This window comes from Scleropages formosus, chromosome 16 (genome assembly GCF_900964775.1).
Source record: "Scleropages formosus chromosome 16, fSclFor1.1, whole genome shotgun sequence".
Taxonomy (NCBI): domain Eukaryota; kingdom Metazoa; phylum Chordata; class Actinopteri; order Osteoglossiformes; family Osteoglossidae; genus Scleropages; species Scleropages formosus.
The window spans coordinates 3,647,718-3,668,027 of record NC_041821.1 but is presented as its reverse complement, the minus strand read 5'-3'; the positions used below and the strand labels follow the sequence as shown (position 1 = coordinate 3,668,027).

At 51.8% G+C, this 20,310-nt stretch overlaps 2 protein-coding genes across 3 annotated transcripts in view; both read left to right on the top strand.

Annotated features, from left to right (window-relative positions):
* Positions 1-8,934, top strand: part of galntl6 (polypeptide N-acetylgalactosaminyltransferase like 6) — a 113,645-nt gene extending 104,711 nt beyond the window's left edge. The window contains exons 8-13 of the mRNA XM_018735934.2: positions 857-974; positions 3,274-3,381; positions 3,718-3,939; positions 6,623-6,739; positions 7,870-8,019; positions 8,425-8,934. Of these exons, the coding sequence (XP_018591450.2) occupies positions 857-974; positions 3,274-3,381; positions 3,718-3,939; positions 6,623-6,739; positions 7,870-8,019; positions 8,425-8,583 (874 nt within the window). The 3' untranslated portion in view covers positions 8,584-8,934. The remainder of the gene's footprint in view (positions 1-856; positions 975-3,273; positions 3,382-3,717; positions 3,940-6,622; positions 6,740-7,869; positions 8,020-8,424) is intronic.
* A 2,164-nt stretch (positions 8,935-11,098) lies between these two features.
* On the top strand, positions 11,099-20,171 carry galnt7 (UDP-N-acetyl-alpha-D-galactosamine: polypeptide N-acetylgalactosaminyltransferase 7). Of its 2 annotated transcripts, none has more exons than XM_029258944.1 (12): positions 11,099-11,504; positions 12,581-13,023; positions 15,091-15,257; positions 15,339-15,469; positions 15,565-15,644; positions 15,921-16,103; positions 16,831-16,948; positions 17,856-17,978; positions 18,304-18,522; positions 18,755-18,853; positions 18,987-19,115; positions 19,591-20,171. In XM_029258944.1, the coding sequence occupies exons 1-12, from the start codon at positions 11,382-11,384 to the stop codon at positions 19,726-19,728; spliced, it is 1,953 nt and encodes a 650-aa protein (XP_029114777.1). In that variant the 5' UTR covers positions 11,099-11,381; the 3' UTR covers positions 19,729-20,171. The 2 variants fall into 2 exon arrangements, with proteins under 2 accessions (XP_029114777.1, XP_029114776.1); XM_029258943.1 differs by lacking the exon at positions 15,921-16,103 and adding an exon at positions 16,307-16,489 and having other exon boundaries at positions 11,102-11,504.
* The last annotated feature ends 139 nt before the right edge of the window (positions 20,172-20,310 follow it).

Genomic DNA, 20,310 nt, shown 5'->3' with positions numbered 1-20,310 from the left:
TGGATTCACGGGCCTAGGAAGACACAGTGCTGTCGAAAAGCATCTCCTTCCATGTTGGGAGCATATTCCTTCGTTTTTTAACATGACTGCGGTTGGAAAAGGAAGAGAGGAGGTACGGTGAAAACCGCGGTAACGTACCATCTGATAACGGGAAATCGGATGTAACGCCGTTGGCTCCTGTCCTCGTTAATGTCATTCGTATTATTATTATTCTGTTTTTATTATTTGTAGTTATGTTATATTTCTCACATGCACATTTTGTTTGTAATAGTTTAATTCTTATTAGTCTAATTTCCACACAGTGAGAAGTGCTGTTTTCTATTAACCCCTTAATGAATTACACCGCTGAATGTTTTGGACCCACTTATGGCGGAGTTTCGCTGTCAATACTGTATAGTTGTGTGTGTGTGTGTGTGTGTGTGTGTGTGTGTGTGTTTCCGCATACCAATTCTGTGATCTTCCCTCACCTGCAATGACAGCACTTAAAGCATTTCACTTTTGAAAAAAAGCATGTTGAGGAACCCCCTCTTTGGGTTCAAAGACTCCAGCATGGCAGGACTCGAAACTGGTGTCACCTTCTCGCTCATCTTCTCCTTCCAGAAGACGGAGCCTTTGATATGTTATTCATAACAAGTAACTGATCGCATAAACAATCTAAACAGAGTTCAAAGCGCCCGATGATTTCAACACAGCGCTTCTGCCAGTTCATCCGTGACCCCTGATGCCGAAAGACTCTCGGCACTTTTATTTCCGCATGATGGGGGCATGCGACCGAGGTGCGTCCATGGGGGGCGTCTCCCGCTGTGGCTCTGCGGCTCAACGCTGAGCTCCGACCCCATCCTCCACCCAACCGCAGGTCACCGGTGATGGCGGGAGGCCTCTTTGCTGTCAACCGGGAGTGGTTCTGGGAGCTGGGCGGCTACGACACAGGGCTGGAGATCTGGGGAGGAGAGCAGTACGAGATCTCCTTCAAGGTGAGTGGACCTGCCTTGTCCTCAAGCCACCTGCGCCGTCACCGTTACTGAGCCGGTGGGCGATGGACTGGAGCGTACACCCTTGCTGACATTCGACGAGTTTAACCGCATCATTTCTCCCGTTCTTTCCATTCGCTTTACTTCACAGGGCTTTTCTGTGTTTGACTTCTTTCTCCTGGCTTTCAGTTTGGTGGCTTTGGCACAATTCTCCTGTTGGATGTTGGCGTACAGTTGTCTGCTAGAGCCAGTGGCGCTCGGGTTAAGCTTCATTTCAGAATTAATTAGATTGGCCGGCGCTTCGATCGGCCCGATCTCGGGGCCGATTCTTTTTATTACCTGGATAAATCCGAGGCGATGGATGTGAAGAAGGTGTCTGTTTATTGTGTCTGGCAATCCTGCCACCCCCTCCAGTTTCATTACATTCCCCCTCTGTCATTGCGCCCGCGATTGAAGCATGTGGCGTTCGGTGTCGCTCAGCTGCCATGGCAACAACAGAAACAGTCCTCAACACTAATTGCCTCCGTCCGGATGGCTATTTTTCTTTTTTTTTTCACTTTTAGTCAGTTGTCTTTTTTCTTAAGGGATCATACTGATATCTCAGTAGATCTGATTCCACTTATGGATTTTTGGATCCACGAAAATATGGAGATGATAATATTAAAGACAAGAGGAGGCCTTTTCATCCATCCTGCCCCTCGTTATGGTTAGATGTGTGTAATCAATGCAGATTCTATCGTTCGTTTGTGCTGCCCACTGTTGTCTGGTACCTTGACATCACTGTTCCATCAGATGGCGGCTGGAGGCGGAGCCAAGGCGTGCTTCCGCGAGCCCGCTCCACAGGAGGCTCCGCCCTGAGCTCAGCGTCGTCGGCTGGACTCTGCTGCTTGGAGCTCGCTAGGGGACAGCACCGAGCGATCGTACACTCGGCCCGTCGCTCATACATCAGCTGGAGTCCATCAGCATCTCCGCCTGCTGCATCCAGGACCTCAGAGGGTTCTTGCGTTCGATTCGGACTTTTATTCCCTCCGTTCTCAATAACACCCCATCCTGGAAAAACCGCAGAGGAGAGCAGGTCACGCAGCAGTCTGCGGCAGACATCAGAAAGGGTGTGGGCGACGGGAGCAGCATCCTGGGCTCACTGAGCGCCAATGAGAAGTTTGTCTGAGCCTGCTAGCGTGGAGCGTGACGGAGCGGCGCAGTCTTCGGGTTAACAGTCACGGTGATGAGTTAAAAGCAGCCGAGTTGTTAACAGCAGGTCCAGAGACTAATGTGTCTCGCTGTCGGTGGCACACCCCCCTTCGGCCCCCGCTCATTAGCGGCATATAACCTGTAGAAGCCAAACCCGGGAGAGCTCCGCTGGTATGGCACCCATCTGGTGAGAGAGGAGAAGTAGTGTGTCAACGGGCCAGCAGGGAGTGTAGCGGTGAACACGACCACCACATGCATCATTTGCTACTGCGTGTAACTGTCTGCAGGCATGTAGGACAGGGCTGTACACGGGTTGTGTCATTGCTCATGGAGTCTGCACACTTCGGATTGGGGTTTTGTCATTGTCTTTCTACATTCAAAGGTAAAAAATGGCCTTTAAAAATGACACTAGTAGAGTTCTGATGGTCCTCAAGGCATGACCATTGTGGTTCGAAGATCTTGACTTCGCAAGCAGTTTTATTTCATTTTATTTCTTTGCCCTTAGAGGCATTTCTATGTCATATTTGGGTCCAAACCATGTTCCAAACTTGTTCGCTAAGCATGGGTTCGATTGACTTGTTTTCACTGATTTCTTTTCTCTTTACTGTTGTGTTTTATTGCATTGAACGTTGAGTTAATGCATGAACATTATGCATCACTTGCATGGATGTTTTGTTTGTGGATGTTTGTCTGGACAGTATGTAACCGGAGCAAGTAGACGGTATTATACAGTAATTAATGAAGGGAAAGTTCCTCGTGTTACGAAAACTGACTGAACTGTGTGTGTTTTTATAGGATTTTGTAGTATTTTACCATAAATGGATATCAGTTTCGGGGCTCAGGAATGTATAAAAAAAAATTTTTACAGTAGGAACTAAATTATGAGAATTGAACTTGTGGAGGGTTTTTCACGTTACCTTTGTAAGGAGAAGACTGTTGTCTGTAAGGGAAATTTATGACAATTGTGCTGCTGTGTGATAAATGTAGCACTACAGTTATTATGGCGGCTATATAGTAACGGTCGGAGAGGCTCTATCACTCTCAGGGCTCCCGTATCATTACTGGCCCTGCGATTGCTATCGTGACAGACGGCTGTGAATGTACCCCCCAGGTGTGGATGTGCGGAGGCAGCATGTACGACGTGCCGTGTTCCCGCGTGGGCCACATCTACAGGAAGTACGTCCCCTACAAGGTGCCCTCCGGGACGAGCCTGGCCAGAGTGAGTGTTTGCCGCGGGGGGGCAAGGGGGAGGCGCAGGCTGTCCCGCTCCGACAAGGAGAGCCACGCGCGTTCGAAAACAAACACTGCGAGACCCGCACAGGGATCTCTTTGCTCTCATTTTCACGCTCCACTTTCAAAGCTGAAAAGTTAAAAAACAATTGAGTGCAAAAGTAGGTTAAATAAATATCAGTGTTATTTTTGGCGAGCTCGCGCCGGGGGCTGGGCGCCACGTTCGCAGAAGCGCTCGTTCGACGCGGGTTCCGCCATGTCCGAAATGTGTCTCCCTGTCCCGCCCTGCCCCCGCGCCACCTCACACCCCGACTTGCCGCTGCAGAACCTGAAGCGGGTTGCGGAGACCTGGATGGACGAGTTCGCCGAGTTCATCTACCAGCGGCGACCCGAGTACCGGCACCTCTCCACGGGGGACCTGAGCGCTCAGAAGGCCCTGCGCAAGCGCCTCAAGTGCAAGGACTTCAAGTGGTACATGAGCACCGTGGCCTGGGACCTGCCCAAGTACTACCCCCCCGTGGAGCCCCCTCCCGCAGCGTGGGGAGAGGTGAGGTGTCCTGGCTGGGCGGGTGGGCTTCGTCCCAGGGGCAGCCCTTTGGCCGCAGGGGGTTGTCCCTGAAGGTAACGGGCAGGTGGGACCGCAGGGCAGCAATTACCATTCAGCTTGGTATTGAGGAAAGCGCCGCGAAGCGGTGCCACGATCTCTGATGCGTAATGCGGAGCCTCGGCGCGGGGGAATTTAATGCAGATTACAGAGCGCCTCGCTGAAGCACCGCAGAACAGGATTAGGGCGGAAAGGCAATATTGCCCGTTCGGAAAGGTGAGCAGAACCGCGGCCGGATGAGCGCTGACATTTTGCCGAATGCGAGTCGGGATGTCAGAGAGGCGTTGCGCACGTTGCCCCCGTACGCCGTTAGTGGCATTTCGCGCTTATTAATCCCTTTTAGCGGCCCTCTGCCTTCCATCTGCCTGCGCTCTTCTCGTTCCGTCCTTTCCTTTCCTTCTCCGCTCCCAGCGATTCTCATTCTGTGGCTCCAGCACAAACAGTAAGGACAGCGACGTTGTTTACGCTGTCCCTCCCTGCGCGCAGGTATGTCTGCATCATCCTCCAGAGCCGTGCCTGTCGGGTACCGCGCTTCTGCACGGCTCTTACACGCCGTCGCTTTAATTGTGTCACGCCGCCAGAGGCCCGCATGTCGCTCGCGATAAGAGCAGGTGCCAAACAAGCGCGTGGCAACGTGACGGTTCGTCAGCGGGGGAGTCGGAGAACACACCTGGACGGGCGAGAGCTGAACGGGACCTGTGCTGCAGCTGTTCCCCCCCCATCGTCCACCGGTTCTTGTCCTCCATCCTGGTTCGCCGCAGAAACGGAGAAAATTTGTCCCGCATGAACCGGTGCCTCTTCCACCCGAACACCTGGCCGAGACAGCGGAGCGGAATCTCACGTGGCACCATATTTATTGCACCGCAGCTCGTCTGCAGCACGCAGAGCCGGCATTCATAAGAACAATAGAGGCGTCGCGGTGCGAGCCATCTATTTATAGGGGCCCCGTTCTGCAAGGCTGAGAGCCACAAGCATGCAGTACCCACTTATCACGTCTGTTTGCATTCAGAGACAAAATTGATAGTCAAAGTGGAATGGAGAGTGTATATCTTAAAGCTCCGCCGGGGGGAAATTTATGCACGGTAAATTTGTCTCTCTTCCTGGCCAATGATTGTAATTTCACTGTCAGGCTGACAGCTTCATATCTTGACTTCCTCTCTCCCGGCCCGTCACCCTGTCACCGGACCTGATGTATGCGACAATAAAGAGTCCCTCATCGGGCATTCAGCGGAGGAGCGGTCCGGCGGGGGGGGCGGCGCCAGGGACGCCGGGTACAAGTACATAAATAAGGCCTCGGCACGTCCCGGCAGTCTCGCTCACCCTTTTATTCCCGGTCGGCCTTTCGCATTCCAAGCGGAGCCGAGTGACTCCGTTCCCGCCCTGACCCTCCGCGGTCTCCCTCTCTGGGGGCATCTTAACAGTAAACGCTCAGTGCAGAGACTCTTATTTGTCTTCTGTACCTCCAGATCATACGATGCTGGTAGCGCGGTCAGCGTGCGCATGGGTTCGGAGATGAATCCTGTTTGCTCTGCATCGAGCTGGAACAAACACTCACTTGGTTTATTGCGCTCGCCTCCCTGTCTGGATCCTACACGGCTCAGTTTTATTTTGTTGCCTCTTTCCTGGAGGAAGGAAAAGCTGAAAATGTAAAGTAGAACCGCGCCCTGTGTTTTGGCCTTTTAAAGGAGGCAAATTCAGGCAACGCGACAACGGAGCAGCAGCTCGCAGTGTCAGGGAGCCCTGGGAAAATGTCCATCGCTTGTCCTCGATATGTCCTCAGCCATGGGCGGCGGCGAGAGCAGCGGGGCCTGCGCGGTTGCGGCCATAATGCGCGCAGTTTTAAATGCGGTTCTGCTCAGGCAGACGCGGGCAGAAGATCTGGACTGAATTAAAACAAAGGCGACGCGCCGACGCCTCGTTTTCTTTTCGTCGTATCCTTCGTGCTCCTACGACAGGAAGGTGTTTTGCGCGGCAGCGATACGAGCCAAGTTTTATTTCGGAGGCAGGCGTTGAATTACTGATGAGGAACAGCGCTTTGTAAGGCAGCACACGCCAGGTATTGGCCGTTTCCTGCCAGAAGCTGCAGTCGAAGGCCGAGGTTAATTGTGCCGAAACCAAGACCGTAATTAACGGCACTTTAATTGAGGCGTCACCTGGATATTTCACGTTTTAAATTTTAGAGCTGGTGGCGTCTCGCAGCATTAGGATTCAGCACCAGAGGTAACCGTGCCTGATGGAGGATGAGAGACGGTGAGGGGGAGCCGCGGCGCGCGGGCGGGAACGTTTCCCCACGGGGTCGCGACCCCGAGAACGGGTGCTGACCTCGGGCTCGAAGCCGAGGCCTCCCGGTGTGCCGGCCCGCCGCGGACGGAATGCATGATCGGCGCCCTCCTGCCGAGCCTCGCGCTGACGGACCCCGCGCTCGGAGCGAAGGCCTCGTGCGTTATTGAGCGCCGTGACCGCGGCCGAGCGGAGGCAACGGCTCGAACGCAGCCGGTCAGATCAAGAGGGCGGCCGAGCGCTCATCCGCCACCGACAGGAGGAAAATCGGAGGAGTTCCAGCAGCACAGAACAGTGACCGTGGTTTGACCGAGTCTCCACGCGTGTGCCACCCGTTTGTGTGCAGATCAGGAACGGTGCGTCGGGCCTCTGTGTCGACAGCAAACACGGCGCCACGGGGACCGAGCTGCGGCTGGACACCTGTCTGAAGGAGGGCGCCGAGAGAACGTGGGCACACGAGCAGGTACCTCCGCTTCCGAGCGCGACCTCCCGCGCGGGCAGTGAGCGCCATGCGATTCCACAAAATAAGTTTCATTCCATTCGATTCCATCAGTATTTATGAATCCGTTTTTTTCGAGGCTCCATCTCATTCGCTAACAGTGCCACGTTCGGTTCGCTCGGGGACAGAATGTGTTCAGCATTAAACCGTGTTTCCTTCACTGTTACAACTTCAGCTTCAAACTGCAAGCGCCAGATGAGCTAAGTAGCAGTACTCAGTACTCACTGTTACCCAGTACTCAGCATTTAGAGGCGTGCTAAGAGTAGAGCTCTGATGAGTTTAGCTGGTAGCCTACGTGTGTTTATCTTTAGCTGGAACATTGCGGTAATGTCAGTCTATAGATGGAGTAGTGTGTGTTCAGTGTTCTCTGGTAACCTCAGTACTTTACTGTGAGAACTTGTAGAAACACGTACAGTAGAAAACCGCGACTCAGCGTGTCACACGACTGTTCAACAGTGGAGCGCAGAGCACCGAACCGACAGTTGACTTCCTTCTGGTTCCTCATCGGCTCGCGGTTCGCGGTATTTTCCCTACACTGGACTTTTACTACTTTACTAGTGGATTAGCACCTGTTATTGGGACTGTGGTATAACGCTCGATTATACTGCGTCACGGACGACGGCCCCAGCGGTTCCTTTGTTTTGCAGCACAAAATGTTATTGTTAATTGTCTTGGCGGCAGCGTTTATGGCCAAAAACGTCATTGGCCGTAGTTATAGTGTGTTATAACAGGCAGAACTGACCAACTTTATTCAAATTTCGCATTTTTGCAGGTTTTAAACTAACTGCTGGTTTGCCAGGGATCTGGTGCGTTTAAAATCAGCCGCAGAGCACAAGAATGGAGATATACCGCTTTTCCCATAACTATCGGTCGCTTAGCATCACGACCCGCAGCCTTTTGCGTTCGAGTGCGTTTCAGTGTGACTCCACCAGGAGGCGCCACTCAGCGGACCTGCAGAGTCTTGCTCTCTCACGTGCACCGGACACCCAGCTTGGCCTGCGGCAGCGGCGCGGGAAACGCGGCCTCTCAAACCGAAGCACGTCGGCAGGGTCAGCGGTAGCTCAAGGTGCGTTTTGGCTCTCTCTGGCCACCAGATCTTCACGTTCGGCTGGAGAGAGGACATCCGCCCGGGAGATCCGCTGCACACCAGGAAGTTCTGCTTCGACGCCATCTCCCAGAGCAGCGCCGTGACGCTCTTTGACTGCCACGGCATGAAGGGCAACCAGTACTGGAGCTACAGGAGGGTAAGGGGCAGCACCCAGGACCCCACCTTGAGGAACAGGAGCAGCCAATCACATGACAGGAACACGGCCTTTGCCGCCCCGTGACTTGGGCTCGGCCAATCACAGGAGTCCCACATGCCTGTGTATCCCAGAGGGGGCGAGCGCAACCAGGCGCACATGTCCTGGGGCATTACGAATATTTACAGCTCCTTTGTGGCCCCTTCTCCCACATCACAATGCTGTGTTTCATTCTGTGTCAACGGTTCGAGTGCCAAAAGCCCCTCCCACACCACGTAGCGCAAGGAGCTTCGCAGAGGCCCTTCACACTGCCAGGTCCATGGGGAGTCGCTGTGCGATAAGGCTGCGGGGGGATTAGTGTGTTGTTGCCGCTGCAGTGACCGTGTTTTCCATTTCCCCGGGCTGCAGGATCAGTCCCTGTACCACCTGGTGAGCGGCAGCTGCATGGACTGCAGTCCCCGCGATAAGAGGATTTTCACGAGCAGGTGTGACCCTGAGTCGGAGACGCAGCGCTGGCTCTTCCAGCACGTCAACGCCACCGTCCTGGACAAGTTCAACAGCTCCTAGGGTTGGCCCATGCTGCAGAGCACCGGCGGAGCCCTGGGCCCTGGGCCCTTTCCTCGGACTCCCAGCAACGCGGAGGGAACCGAGCCGGAGAGGCTCGAGCGAAGGCCGGCAAACGGGGCGATGCACGCCGCACGACTGGATCGACATGCCTTGCTGGTCAAGGGGAACCGAGCAGCAACTCGAGCGCTTTCTTCTGGGTTGCCGGCGGGTCAGAGTGCGGGATCCGACCCTTCGACTGTCCTCTGGAGAGGACGTGAGCTGCCACGGGTGAAGGAATACAGCAGGAGCGTAGCTAACTTAGAGCCCTTGTGATTTATTCTACTCTTCAGCGACTTGCCTCTGAGCCCCCCAGCTGCACTTTTATATTGCCATTTATTTATCTATTTACTTGTACATTTATTTATTTAAATTATTTTAATTTTAGTCCTTTTTAAGAAATTACTTGTAGGACAACATTCATTGTGAGGTTCAGTAAAAGGGTTGGCTGAAAATGGGAAGGAAACATTTATTTCTTAATTTACACATAAATTTACACAGAATGAACAATGTTTTATAATTTTATTTTTTCTTAAGCAAAAAAAAAAAATGTCACATGAATTAAACGTACTGTAATACACGGGGAGCCGTGGTTTATTTCAGCATGCCTACGGGAGTCGAACCAACTTTCTTTCGAGGCTCAGAAAGAAATCTTTGCACTCGGAGCTCCATCATTTACTGTCGGAAGGAACTGATGAATAAATATTTCGCTCCTTTAGAACCGCAGAATCCGCGCGGCTTCACGCCCCCTCTCGGTCGGGTTTGTGTACTGCAGGGGTGCAAAATAGAGCGACTTCACTGAAGGTTTTTTCCCCAAAAATGTGGGAAAATATCAAACAAACATCACCTAATCATAGCCTAGACTGATTTTAACACTCACGATATGGATCAACATCCACAGTGCGGGTCTCCGACTGCTCTGACACATGAACCAAAATGTTACCCATGTCTAAACACCAAAGGTGTCTCCTTGGAGACGTGGAGTCACAAATAACGTTACAGCAGATTTTAAGTTAACTTTTTTCTGCTCGTCTGTCAGCGGTTTCACTATGGATATATGGATATGAAGTATTGATCCTAAATTCCATTTCAACGTTCCTCTCGTAATTGTGACATATCAACACTAGATGGAAGCATTAACAAAGTTTCGGGTCCTTTCCTTGGACTGCTGGCTCTGTTTAGGGTTGCGGGGGTTCGGAGCCTACCCAGGAAGCCTGGGGGGAGGGGTGCACCCTGGACGGGACACCAGTCCATCGCATCATTGGAATAACACTCACAGTGAACCTTTCTGCATGTCTCAGTAACAGTGACACTGTCCCTCATGTAAAAAAATGCAAATGAGACAGGATCTAGTTTTTAAGTATGAGTATTATAAGGTGTTAAACAATTACTCGATGTGATTATTCTCAGTGTGGACCATGTGCGCGGTATCAGCTGTGCTGTCGTGGGTGCTGTTTGCTCACGGTGGTCCCTCCTCACCCAGGTCCTTCTTGGGTCACTGCGCCCATGAGGGCGTGTGGGAGCCGGGCAGCGGCCGAGGTCCATGCGTCTCATGGCGGGACAATGTGGACAGCTTGACAAGTGTGGTTTTGAGGGCCAGCTGCCCATGCCGAGATTCAACAAGGGCCGCGTTAACTAACGCCCAAGACACACCTGGAAAGTCAACAAAGCTTTAAGATGCAGGATCCTTTAACTTTGTCCACAGTTCTGGTCTCTAGCACGGCCATACCATGGTATACACACACACACACACACACACACACACACACACACACACACACACACACAAAACACCTGTTGTGGAAACTGAAAGAGATAAAAAGAAGGGGCGGGGCTTTCACTGAATTCTGGTTTGGTTTTTAATTTCATGTTTAACACAGAGCAGCAGGTGGCGTAGCGGTTAGCGCCACCACGTCGCGTTTGAGGGACCTGGGTTTGAATCCCACCCCCTGCTGCAGTACCCTAGATCAAGGTACTTTCCCTGAACTGATACAGTAAAAGTTACCCTGCTGTGTGACTGTAGTAGATGAGGGTACAGCGAACACTGTGGGTCACTTTGGAGAAAAGTTGCGTCCGGCGATTAAATTCCCTTTTCTCTCAGATCATGTTAAAAAAAAACATGAAAACGTCCCGATTCTGATGTATCCGAGCGGGTATCAATCGAATGTACCAGAAGAGCAGGCGGTAAACTGGCCGTCATCAGCAGGGTGACGGGTGGATGAGCGGCGCTGAAACACGTGGACCGGCGCTGCTCTGTACCGTACTTTCACACTCCATCCCCCCCCCTCCACCCCCCTTTTACCTCGATCAGAAAACCGCGTTTTACACCGTTTCGCAGCGACTCGGAAGGGCGCAACCCGGTACTTTTGAAGGAACCTTTAGCCGGCTTACCAGCTGTGAGGCAGTTCCACGTTTGACGGTGTAAAACGTGGTAAAAGAGTCGGCGGCGACTCGGGGTTTTGCGGCTCTTGCGCAATTTAGAGGCGTCATCGCAGCCTGTGAATGAAGGAGCGGCGAGACACGTCCTGCGAGTTCTTCTCCACCTCCGTCCACATCCACACCCCCATCTTCACCTCGACCTCCAGCTGCCATCGCACCGGAGCGCTCCGGAGGAAGGAGAGGGGTTCGAGGCGCTGCGCACGGACGGACGGGTTGGGGAAAGGTTGGGGACGGGTTCGGACGGGCGCTACAGCGGATCATTGGAACGGAACGAACGGAACGGGACGGGTCCCTGAACGGTCCCCTGGGGAACACCGCGCACAATGCGCCTCAAGGTGGGCTTCATCCTGCGCAGCCTGCTGGTCATCGGCACCTTCCTGGGCCTCGTGGTGATCTGGTCCTCCCTGTCCCCGTCCCCGAACGAGGAAAGACCCTTCGCTCAGGTGGTACGTACCCTGTCCTGTCCTGTCCGACTCGCGTGACGCTGTTCGAGGCGCGACGCCTCCCCAGCTCCGGTACTAAAGACGAAGTGGCCCCGATCAGATGCCCGCTGGTCGTCAAGGAGACGGACGGGCCAGTAAGACGCCAAATGTGTACCAGTCGCGGGAAAAAAGCTGCGAACGAAAGTTGATGTGATGGGTTGAGGAGCTGAGGCGGTGCGAACACCTGATGGTTCTGCTGAACTGCAGGGATGTAAAGCAGAGAAAAACGCAGTAAATTTTGCCCCCCTTGGCTTGTTTCCGCCCTGAGCTGTCAGCTGCTCCGATGAACTCCTTTTCATTGTGTGGATCATTTAGACCCAAGAGCACAAGAAACACATGGGGACATTAAATGTGTTTTATTTGTAAACCTGTCACTCACACATTCTGCCAGTTGGAAAGAACCCCCACTTGACAATGTGTGGCTCTTTTCACAAATATATTACAGATATTTGTTCACCCTGAGGACCAGTGCTGTAATGTCACTACAGGTGGGAGGGGGATAGAGTGGTCAGAGTCACTGTCTTTGGGTCCAAAGGCCATGGGTTTGATTCCCACCTCCAGCTGTAGTAGCCTTGAGCGCAAAGTACCTACCCTAAACTACTGCAGTATAATTACCCAGGTGTGCAAATAGGTAAATAACTGTAAGTCACTTTGGAGAAAAGCATCAGCGAGATGAATGAACGTAAACTGATGATGGTACACAGCAACACCAACCTGCTTTTGCTCCTGTGAGCTGAATCAGAACTTTTAAACCCAAATGAAATGTTTTTAATTTAATTGCAGCTTGGATGTAAATTATACTGAATTACTGACGAAAGTGTCATTCATCCAATTTCCCAGTAACAGAACGGCTGTGGGTTTAGAGCAGCTGCGGTTGGCAGTAGTTTAATTAGGCTTTAATGACATGCTAGTTTGGCTGAGACATTTTTCTTTACTCTTTCATGGGTAAATAAGCGCGCAGTCACTCGCGGACGTTTATGTGCTCGTTTGTGTGCGATTCCATGCTGCGTTTGTTAAGTCGTCGCTCGCGTCCTTTGCAGAGAGGCAGGGATGCCGACGAGCCGCCGAAGGTCGAGAACGGCGCCGAGGGACGCCTCAAGCCCGTCGTCCCGTGGCCCCGCGTGGAAGGCGTGGAGGTGAACCTGGACGCCGTCCGGCGCAAGGACAAGGCCCAGGATAACGGTCCCCTGGGCGGCGCACCCAAGGAGCAGAACGCCATACAGCAGCAGTACGTCACGTTCAGACCGCACACGCACCGCTACTCGGACCCCGTCCTGAAGCGTGGGGTGCTGGGAAATTTCGAGGCCAAGGAGCCGGAGCCTCCCGGCGTCCCCGACGGACCTGGGGAGGGGGCCAAACCCTTCGTCCCGGGGCCCGAGTACAAGGAGGCGGTCCAAGCCAGCATCAAGGAGTTCGGCTTCAACATGGTGGCGAGCGACATGATCTCCCTGGACCGCAGCATTAACGATCTGCGCCACCAAGAGTGAGTGTCCCTACCCTGTAGTCCCCCGTCCTCCCCACCGGAGACACCTTCCTGTCTTCGGAGCTTAGCTTATCCCGCTGCGGCGCACTGCGGCTGAGGGGCCACGCTTTGACACACCTCTGTGTGACGTGCGTCACAAAGTAACACAGACAATGCAGATCAGCTGAACACCAAATTGTCCTAAAGCGGAATCACTGCTTCGGCTCGTGGCCCAGTTTGGCGTGGTTCAGTTGCGCGTAAATGCCGAGAAACCAGCCGTTCCAGTTGTGAGAGCTGTTCCCGTCGGCAGGAAATTGTGCAACTGTGTCTCCTCACTTCTTGCGTGGCGGCTTTGCCTGCAGGAGCCGCGGAGCAAAGTAGTTAAGGCACCTGCTCCGAGAGCCTGTAAGACACGCGTGGATGCGGCTCTTCTGTGCGGTCACAGTGTCTTTGACGGTCGATCGCTTGACATTCCCGAGTCGTGCTGTGCAGTGGAAACGTGCCTGTCTTCATTTGTGTCTCGCTTGGACATCACAGTGCGTCCAGGTGTCTGGAGCAAGGCGCCAGGTGACACTCTGTGTGTGTGGGGGGGGGGGCAGCGTGCGGGACCCTGCACTGAACTGCCCCCATCAGAGGGATACAGGACAGATGCTCTCAGGCCTTTGATAGATGCAGGATTTCACACAGATCTGGTCCTTAATAATTAGCAGCAGCCTGGCGGGGGGGAGGTGTGTCTGGCGTGCGACCGCTCTTCAGCTTTCAGCAACAAGAATAAAAAGTCTCATTTCCATGGATTGAGTCAGTCTGCGTATCGTATAAGAAAACTACATCTCTTTCTTAAGTAACAGACATCCTGCTCGCTCAGGGATCGTCGGTCAGGACCACTTTGTCCTCCACAGTGCTGTCCGCTGACATGAGGTCCCCGGTTTGAAGCGGGCCCTTTGGCCACGTGGCCCGTCTCCAGGCCCGAGGAACGCCAGGCTGGCAGTGCGGGCGTGGAAATTCCACGGAACTCGTTTTTTTGTTTGACGTTGTGGGTGTGGATGGGAGACGGAATGGGGATGTGGCGAAAGGACGTTGGCCGGCCGCGGAGCACGAGGGCACGGGAGCGTGCCTTGAGCTAACAACACGCCGGCGCGCCGCGGAGAGGCACGGACACGACTTTGGCCGCACTGCTGCTCCACATCAGAAGGTGGCGATATAGATCCACGGTGGTCCGAGGGCCGAGCTCGGCGCAGCTTTCGGTTTAGCTTCTGCCACTGCTTTCATGAAACATAAATCAGCTCGTGAAAGTGGAAGAGGGGCGAGAGCGGGCGGAGGATCAATCGCTCATGTGCCTTGGATCCTCGAGCCCTGGGTGCGAAATACAACACAGTTAACAGTTAACCAAACACAGAGCAAACAGCTCTCTATAAGAACCGGTTTGGTGCCTTGGGAGTTCACCACCACCCACCTTCCTGGTTCATAGACAGCGATGATGCAGAGAAATGATAAAAAATTAGACCAGATGAACCTGAAAGGCCGGATAGTGTGAATTGAGGGTTCTGAAATGCTGGGACAGGGTTGGGCACCAGCAGGTAGAGTGGGGCAGGGAGGCCTTGCTGCGTCAGGTACGGCGGGATGGGCTCACGGAGAGCCGGGGAGAGATGCAGAATCAGGTTCGAGCTGCTGGGGAGAGCAGAGGCTCCATTGATGCGTTAAAAGTCGTCACACTTGGGCCCGACGTAATGTTTGCAAAATATATCCTTTGTTTGCTAAATAATAAGACCTGTGCACTTCAACAGAAAAGTAATGAGGCCATGAGGGAAACAGTTCATTGGCCGGATCTATGCATCTCATTAATTTATCAGACACGTACACTGATTTATCCATTCACAGAGCTGGGTAATTTTTAGCATATCAGTTCAGAATAAATACCTTGATTCCAGATGCTACAGCAGGAGATGGGATTGAAACCTACAACCTAGGTCCAAAGGCAGCAGCAGTGCTAACCATTATGCCACCTGCTGTCCCATCCACAAGACAAATAAATTCTGTCAGAAAAAACTAACATGGACCCCCCCCCCCCCCCCCCCCCCCCTTTACTAGGTGCAAGTATTGGCATTACGATGAGAACCTGCTGACCTCCAGCATCATTATCGTATTCCACAACGAAGGCTGGTCCACACTGATGAGGACGGTGCACAGCGTCATCAAGAGGACACCCAGGAAGTACCTGGCCGAAATCGTCATGATCGATGACTTCAGTAATAAAGGTAGCGTGTGCTTGTAGGTGTGCGGAAGCGTGGCTCATGTGCGTGTTGTGAGTCAGCGCGTCGGACATCTCTGCTCCACAGAGCACCTGAAGGAACGTTTGGAGGAGTACATCAAGAGGTGGAACGGCCTGGTGAAGCTCTTCCGCAACAAGAGGAGAGAGGGTCTCATCCAGGCCAGAAGCATCGGGGCCCACAAAGCCACCTTGGGCCAGGTCTGTGTGTGTGTGTGTGTGTGTGTGTGTGTGTGTGTGTGAAGGTGATGGTCTCGGTCGCTGGAATACTGAGCTGTCTGACATGTGCTCCACAGGTACTGATCTACCTGGACGCCCACTGCGAGGTCGGACCGAATTGGTACGCCCCCCTGGTGGCTCCCATATCCAAGGACAGGTAAAGCGCAAGCTGCAAATGTGGAGTATGCTCTCCACGGGCAAATCGAACTACAGTTTGTGATGTTGATACCATTGTATGGAAAAGCGGTTAAGGTTCCCCCCTCTAATCCAGAGGCAACGAGACTGATACTTTTTTGCCATGAACCTCTCCTGAGATCAAAAAGTGTGTAGAAGGGACAGTAATGACAAGGGAAGTGATGATTTCTGTTTGGAGAACAGTTGATGTGACGCGCGCTAAAGAACGGTGCTCTTCTGTGTTTGTCCAATGTTGCAGAACCGTGTGCACAGTTCCTTTGATAGATTACATAGACGGCAATGTGTATACCATAGAGCCGCAACAGGGGGGCGATGAGGACGGCTTTGCCCGAGGTGCCTGGGACTGGAGTATGTTGTGGAAGAGAGTGCCTTTAAACGACCAGGAGAAGGCTAAGAGGGCGCATAGGACTGAACCCTATCGGTAAATGTCTAATACCCCCCTTGTAGGGCCCCACTAAGACACTCTTTGTTTCTTCCTTTCTGTTTTTTTCCTGTTTGTTTGTCACGTACGTTTTTTGGTGTTCTATCTGTGTGTGTGTGTGTGTGTGTGTGTGTGTGTGTGTGTGTGTACATGACACATGGATCGCCCATCAACTTCCTGCCCCCACACACTAACGACACCAGAACGGTGTGTACAGTGCCGCTCATTGACTCCATCAACGGTCGGACGTACACCATCGAACCGCAGGGTGGGGGCGACTCGGACGGCTTTGCCCGAGGAGCGTGGGACTGGAGCATGCTGTGGAAGCGGATCCCCCTCACAGACAGGGAGAAGCAGCGGCGCCAAACCAAAACAGAGCCATATCGGTAATTCGCCAGCAGCCACAAGGGCGGCGGCCTGATTTCGACTGACCCCAGTAGGAGCGCGTCCACTTTTGCAGTGTGACTTCCAGACCTGTGATGAATGTCCTTGTTGCGTCATGTCAGCAGCCTGGTGTTTCGGGGAAGGGCAGAGTGGGGAGGTCCCCACTGCCCCTGCCTGACACCACCATCTTCTTCAATCCCATGAGGTCACTGAGAGTTGACCCGCACTGTCTGTGTGTGAACTGAACTGTGTGTCGCCGTCTTTGGACACGTCCTCCCTGTACCCCCCAGTCCTGGGTCCGAAAGTGTGTGGAGGTGTGTTCTGAGCCCCGCATGTCTTGTAGATCTCCTGCCATGGCTGGGGGGCTCTTTGCCATAGAGAGAGACTTCTTCTTCGAGCTCGGCCTCTACGACCCCGGCCTGCAGATTTGGGGAGGAGAGAACTTTGAGATTTCCTACAAGGTGGGCGGCGTCCGCCATTCAGTCCCAGTCAAGATAAGCCTGACTGCGGGGGGGCTGTTTTTGTAATGTAAATTAAACAGAAGACTTTTGTTGCATTTCAGGTGAGTAAAAAAACTTATATTCCATTTGAAAAAGGAAAATTTGTTGTGTATATCTGTGCATAGGGACAGCTGGTAGCATAGTGCTTAGAGCTGCTCTCTTTGGACCCAAAAGTCACAGGTTTGAATCCCACCTCCAGCTGTAGTACCCTTGAACAAGGTATTTAGCCTAAGTTGCTCCAGTAAAATTACCCAACTATAAAAAGTAAGTTATTTTTTGAAACGACAAATTGTATAAAACCTCCATATGACTCTGGTGAAAAGGCAGTGAAGTTATGATATTCTGCAAAATGATACTGCGTGACTGATTAGATGATTTTCTTTAAGTACAGAAATTGAACTTTTACTTCCCTGTCCTCTGAGAGTAACAAACGCATCATTTGAATGTTTTGCAGCTCTGTGTGTGTGTGTGTGTGTGTGTGTGTGTGTGTGTATTGGCAATCTCTGACTCTCCATGTGTGAAACAGTAAATGCTAGCTGTAGAATCTGATTGGCTGTTTGTATGAACTGTGTGGAATCTGATCGACTGTTTTTGTGTAAACTGATTGGCTGTTTTTATGTAGACGCTGATGTTCTTATAGACTCTGATTGGTTGCGTGTATGGATCATGTGGAACTTGATTGGCTGTGAAGACTGGCTCTGTGTGTATGCGCTCCTGATGTTTGGATGGTCTCTGACTAGGTGTGCAGTATCCGATATTTATGCAGACGCTCACTGCCGGACTGCGAGGTTCCATTCTGCCCGTAACAGCTTGTTTAACCCCTTACGCACCAGTCGACATGCGCCCCCCTCCTTTCTGTGTCACACAGATCTGGCAGTGCGGGGGCCAGCTGCTTTTCGTACCCTGTTCCCGTGTCGGACACATCTACCGTTTGCACGGCTGGCAAGGGAACCCGCCACCGGCCCACGTGGGCTCGTCCCCCACACTGAAGGTCGGTGCCCCCGGCGTCCTTGGAGTCCATGCTCTACGTCCATTCTCCTGCATTCCTACCCGGTTAAACCAGTCATTTCAAATTCCCACATTCGCGTCACTCATTTCGTGATGAGCTGCACACCTTTCTTCCAGCAGGCTCAGCACCAAATATGGATTCAAGTGTAACATCATTTTTCATTGTTAATCAAAGTGTATTACAGGGGCTGACATTAAGGTCGCCTTCTGATTGAGGCACTTTGAAGGACGTCGTTTTTCAGATTCTGCTTCACACAGCAAAAAAAGTGCTAAGACTCAGTCAGTTCCTGTCTCCCACCCCCCATCAGAACTACGTGCGCGTCGTGGAGGTCTGGTGGGACGAGTACAAAGATTACTTCTACGCGAGCCGTCCGGAGACGCAGACGCTGGCCTATGGAGACATCGGCGAACTCAAGAAGTTTCGTGAGGAGCACCGGTGCAAGAGCTTTAAGTGGTTCATGGAGGAGATCGCCTATGACATACCATGGCACTACCCACTGCCTGCCAAGAACCTGGTCTGGGGAGAGGTACAGTACCATACTGTACCATACCGTACCGCATGCCTGCCTGTACCCAGTAGTGTAAGGATTTGCAGTCATAACTAGAAGGTTCCCTGTCTAGTGCTGGCTGACCAAATGGTAATGATGGTAAAAAATATATAGTCACTGAAAATGTGAAACTCTTCTTTGATCTCATGAACAAAATAACATTAACATAAAAGTGTCAGTCGTGATCGAAACCGTGATTTTTCTCATGCAGATTCGAGGATATGAAACCAATCACTGCATCGACAGCATGGGTCACACCAACGGAGGGAACGTGGAGACCGGACCTTGCCACAGAATGGGAGGAAACCAGGTGCGTTCCTAAGGAAACCTCCTCATCGTTCCATTGCGGAGATCTTCTGTGTTTTCGTGTCCAAGCGGTCAGTTTCCAGGATTCAAGCGTGTGACTCAATTCCGATGGTCACTGTGGATCGTCGGTCTTTCAGCTTTTCAGGATCAACGAAGCCAACCAGCTCATGCAGTATGACCAGTGTCTGACCAAAGCGGCCGACAGCTCGTCCATCTTCGTAACGCACTGCAAGCAGAACGAGATGATGGAATGGAAATACTTTAAGGTCATCTGTCATGCTTTTCCCTATCAAAACCGATAATAGGTACAGGTCACATTGACAATATATACAAGGCCAAGGAGGGCTACGGGCTAAGCATTCTGGGATGGTATGGTCTTCTGACCTGTTGAAAATGCAGTTTTATTTCATCGGTTGTTGTGACATCTTCAGTTCTGAGAGTGTATGAGGAGAAGTGAGTAACCTTTCAACATCCACAGTGGAGTAGCACTCAACTGTTACATTTACGTTTATTTACTTACCGGATGCTTTTCTCCAAAGTGACTTCCAGTGAACTCTGTGTAGTGTTATCAGCCCACACACCTTATTCACTGAGGTAACTTACACTGTTAGATACACACTACTTACAATGGGGTCACTCGCCCATGCATCGGTACTATATAGTACCATACAGTAGCATTACTGTATAGTAGCATGTTGCCTGCTGAAGTCATTAATTAATGCAGTTTTCAATCTCGGACAGGAGCTCTACCGGTTCGCGCACCTTCCAACCGGCAAGTGTCTGGATCGGTCCGACGTCCTGCACAAGGTGTTCATCTCTCCGTGCGACAAGAACAAGAGCACACAGAAGTGGGAGATGAACATTCTGGCTGCTGTGTAGAAGAGCAGGACACATGGAGCACAAGACCCTGTCCCCTTTTGGAGGCAACAGCAGCTGTAACTGGACACATATACAGGTCAAATTTTGGGGTTCTGATCAGGGGTCTAAAACAATTATGAGGGTAACTGCAGGAAGCAGGGAAGAGACAGTTCTTCATGATCAGAAGCCCACAGCCACTTCATGTGAAGAGCAATACCACGTGACCAGTTCCCCTTCCCAGCCTTCCTTAGTATAGGTTTGAGTTTTATGTAAAGAGTTCATGATTATTTAAATGTTTACTTTCTCCATACAGTCTGACACTGGACATTAAGGCCTTAAGCTTAAAGATTGCTATGTGTTGCTGTATTTTGGGGTTTTGTAAGTGTATATATAGAGAAGCATGAAATGCATTTTTTAAATATTCCTTGGTTTGGGGGACAATAAAGAATGCTTTTAATATAAAAAGCATCTTTTGAGTACATTTATCTACAGTGTCAATTGACATAAAAACTCCCTTCTTGGAACACCAGTGCTACCAAATAATTGAAATAAAGCACATAATATACAAAAATTTTTATTATAAAAATGTTGCATCTACACACA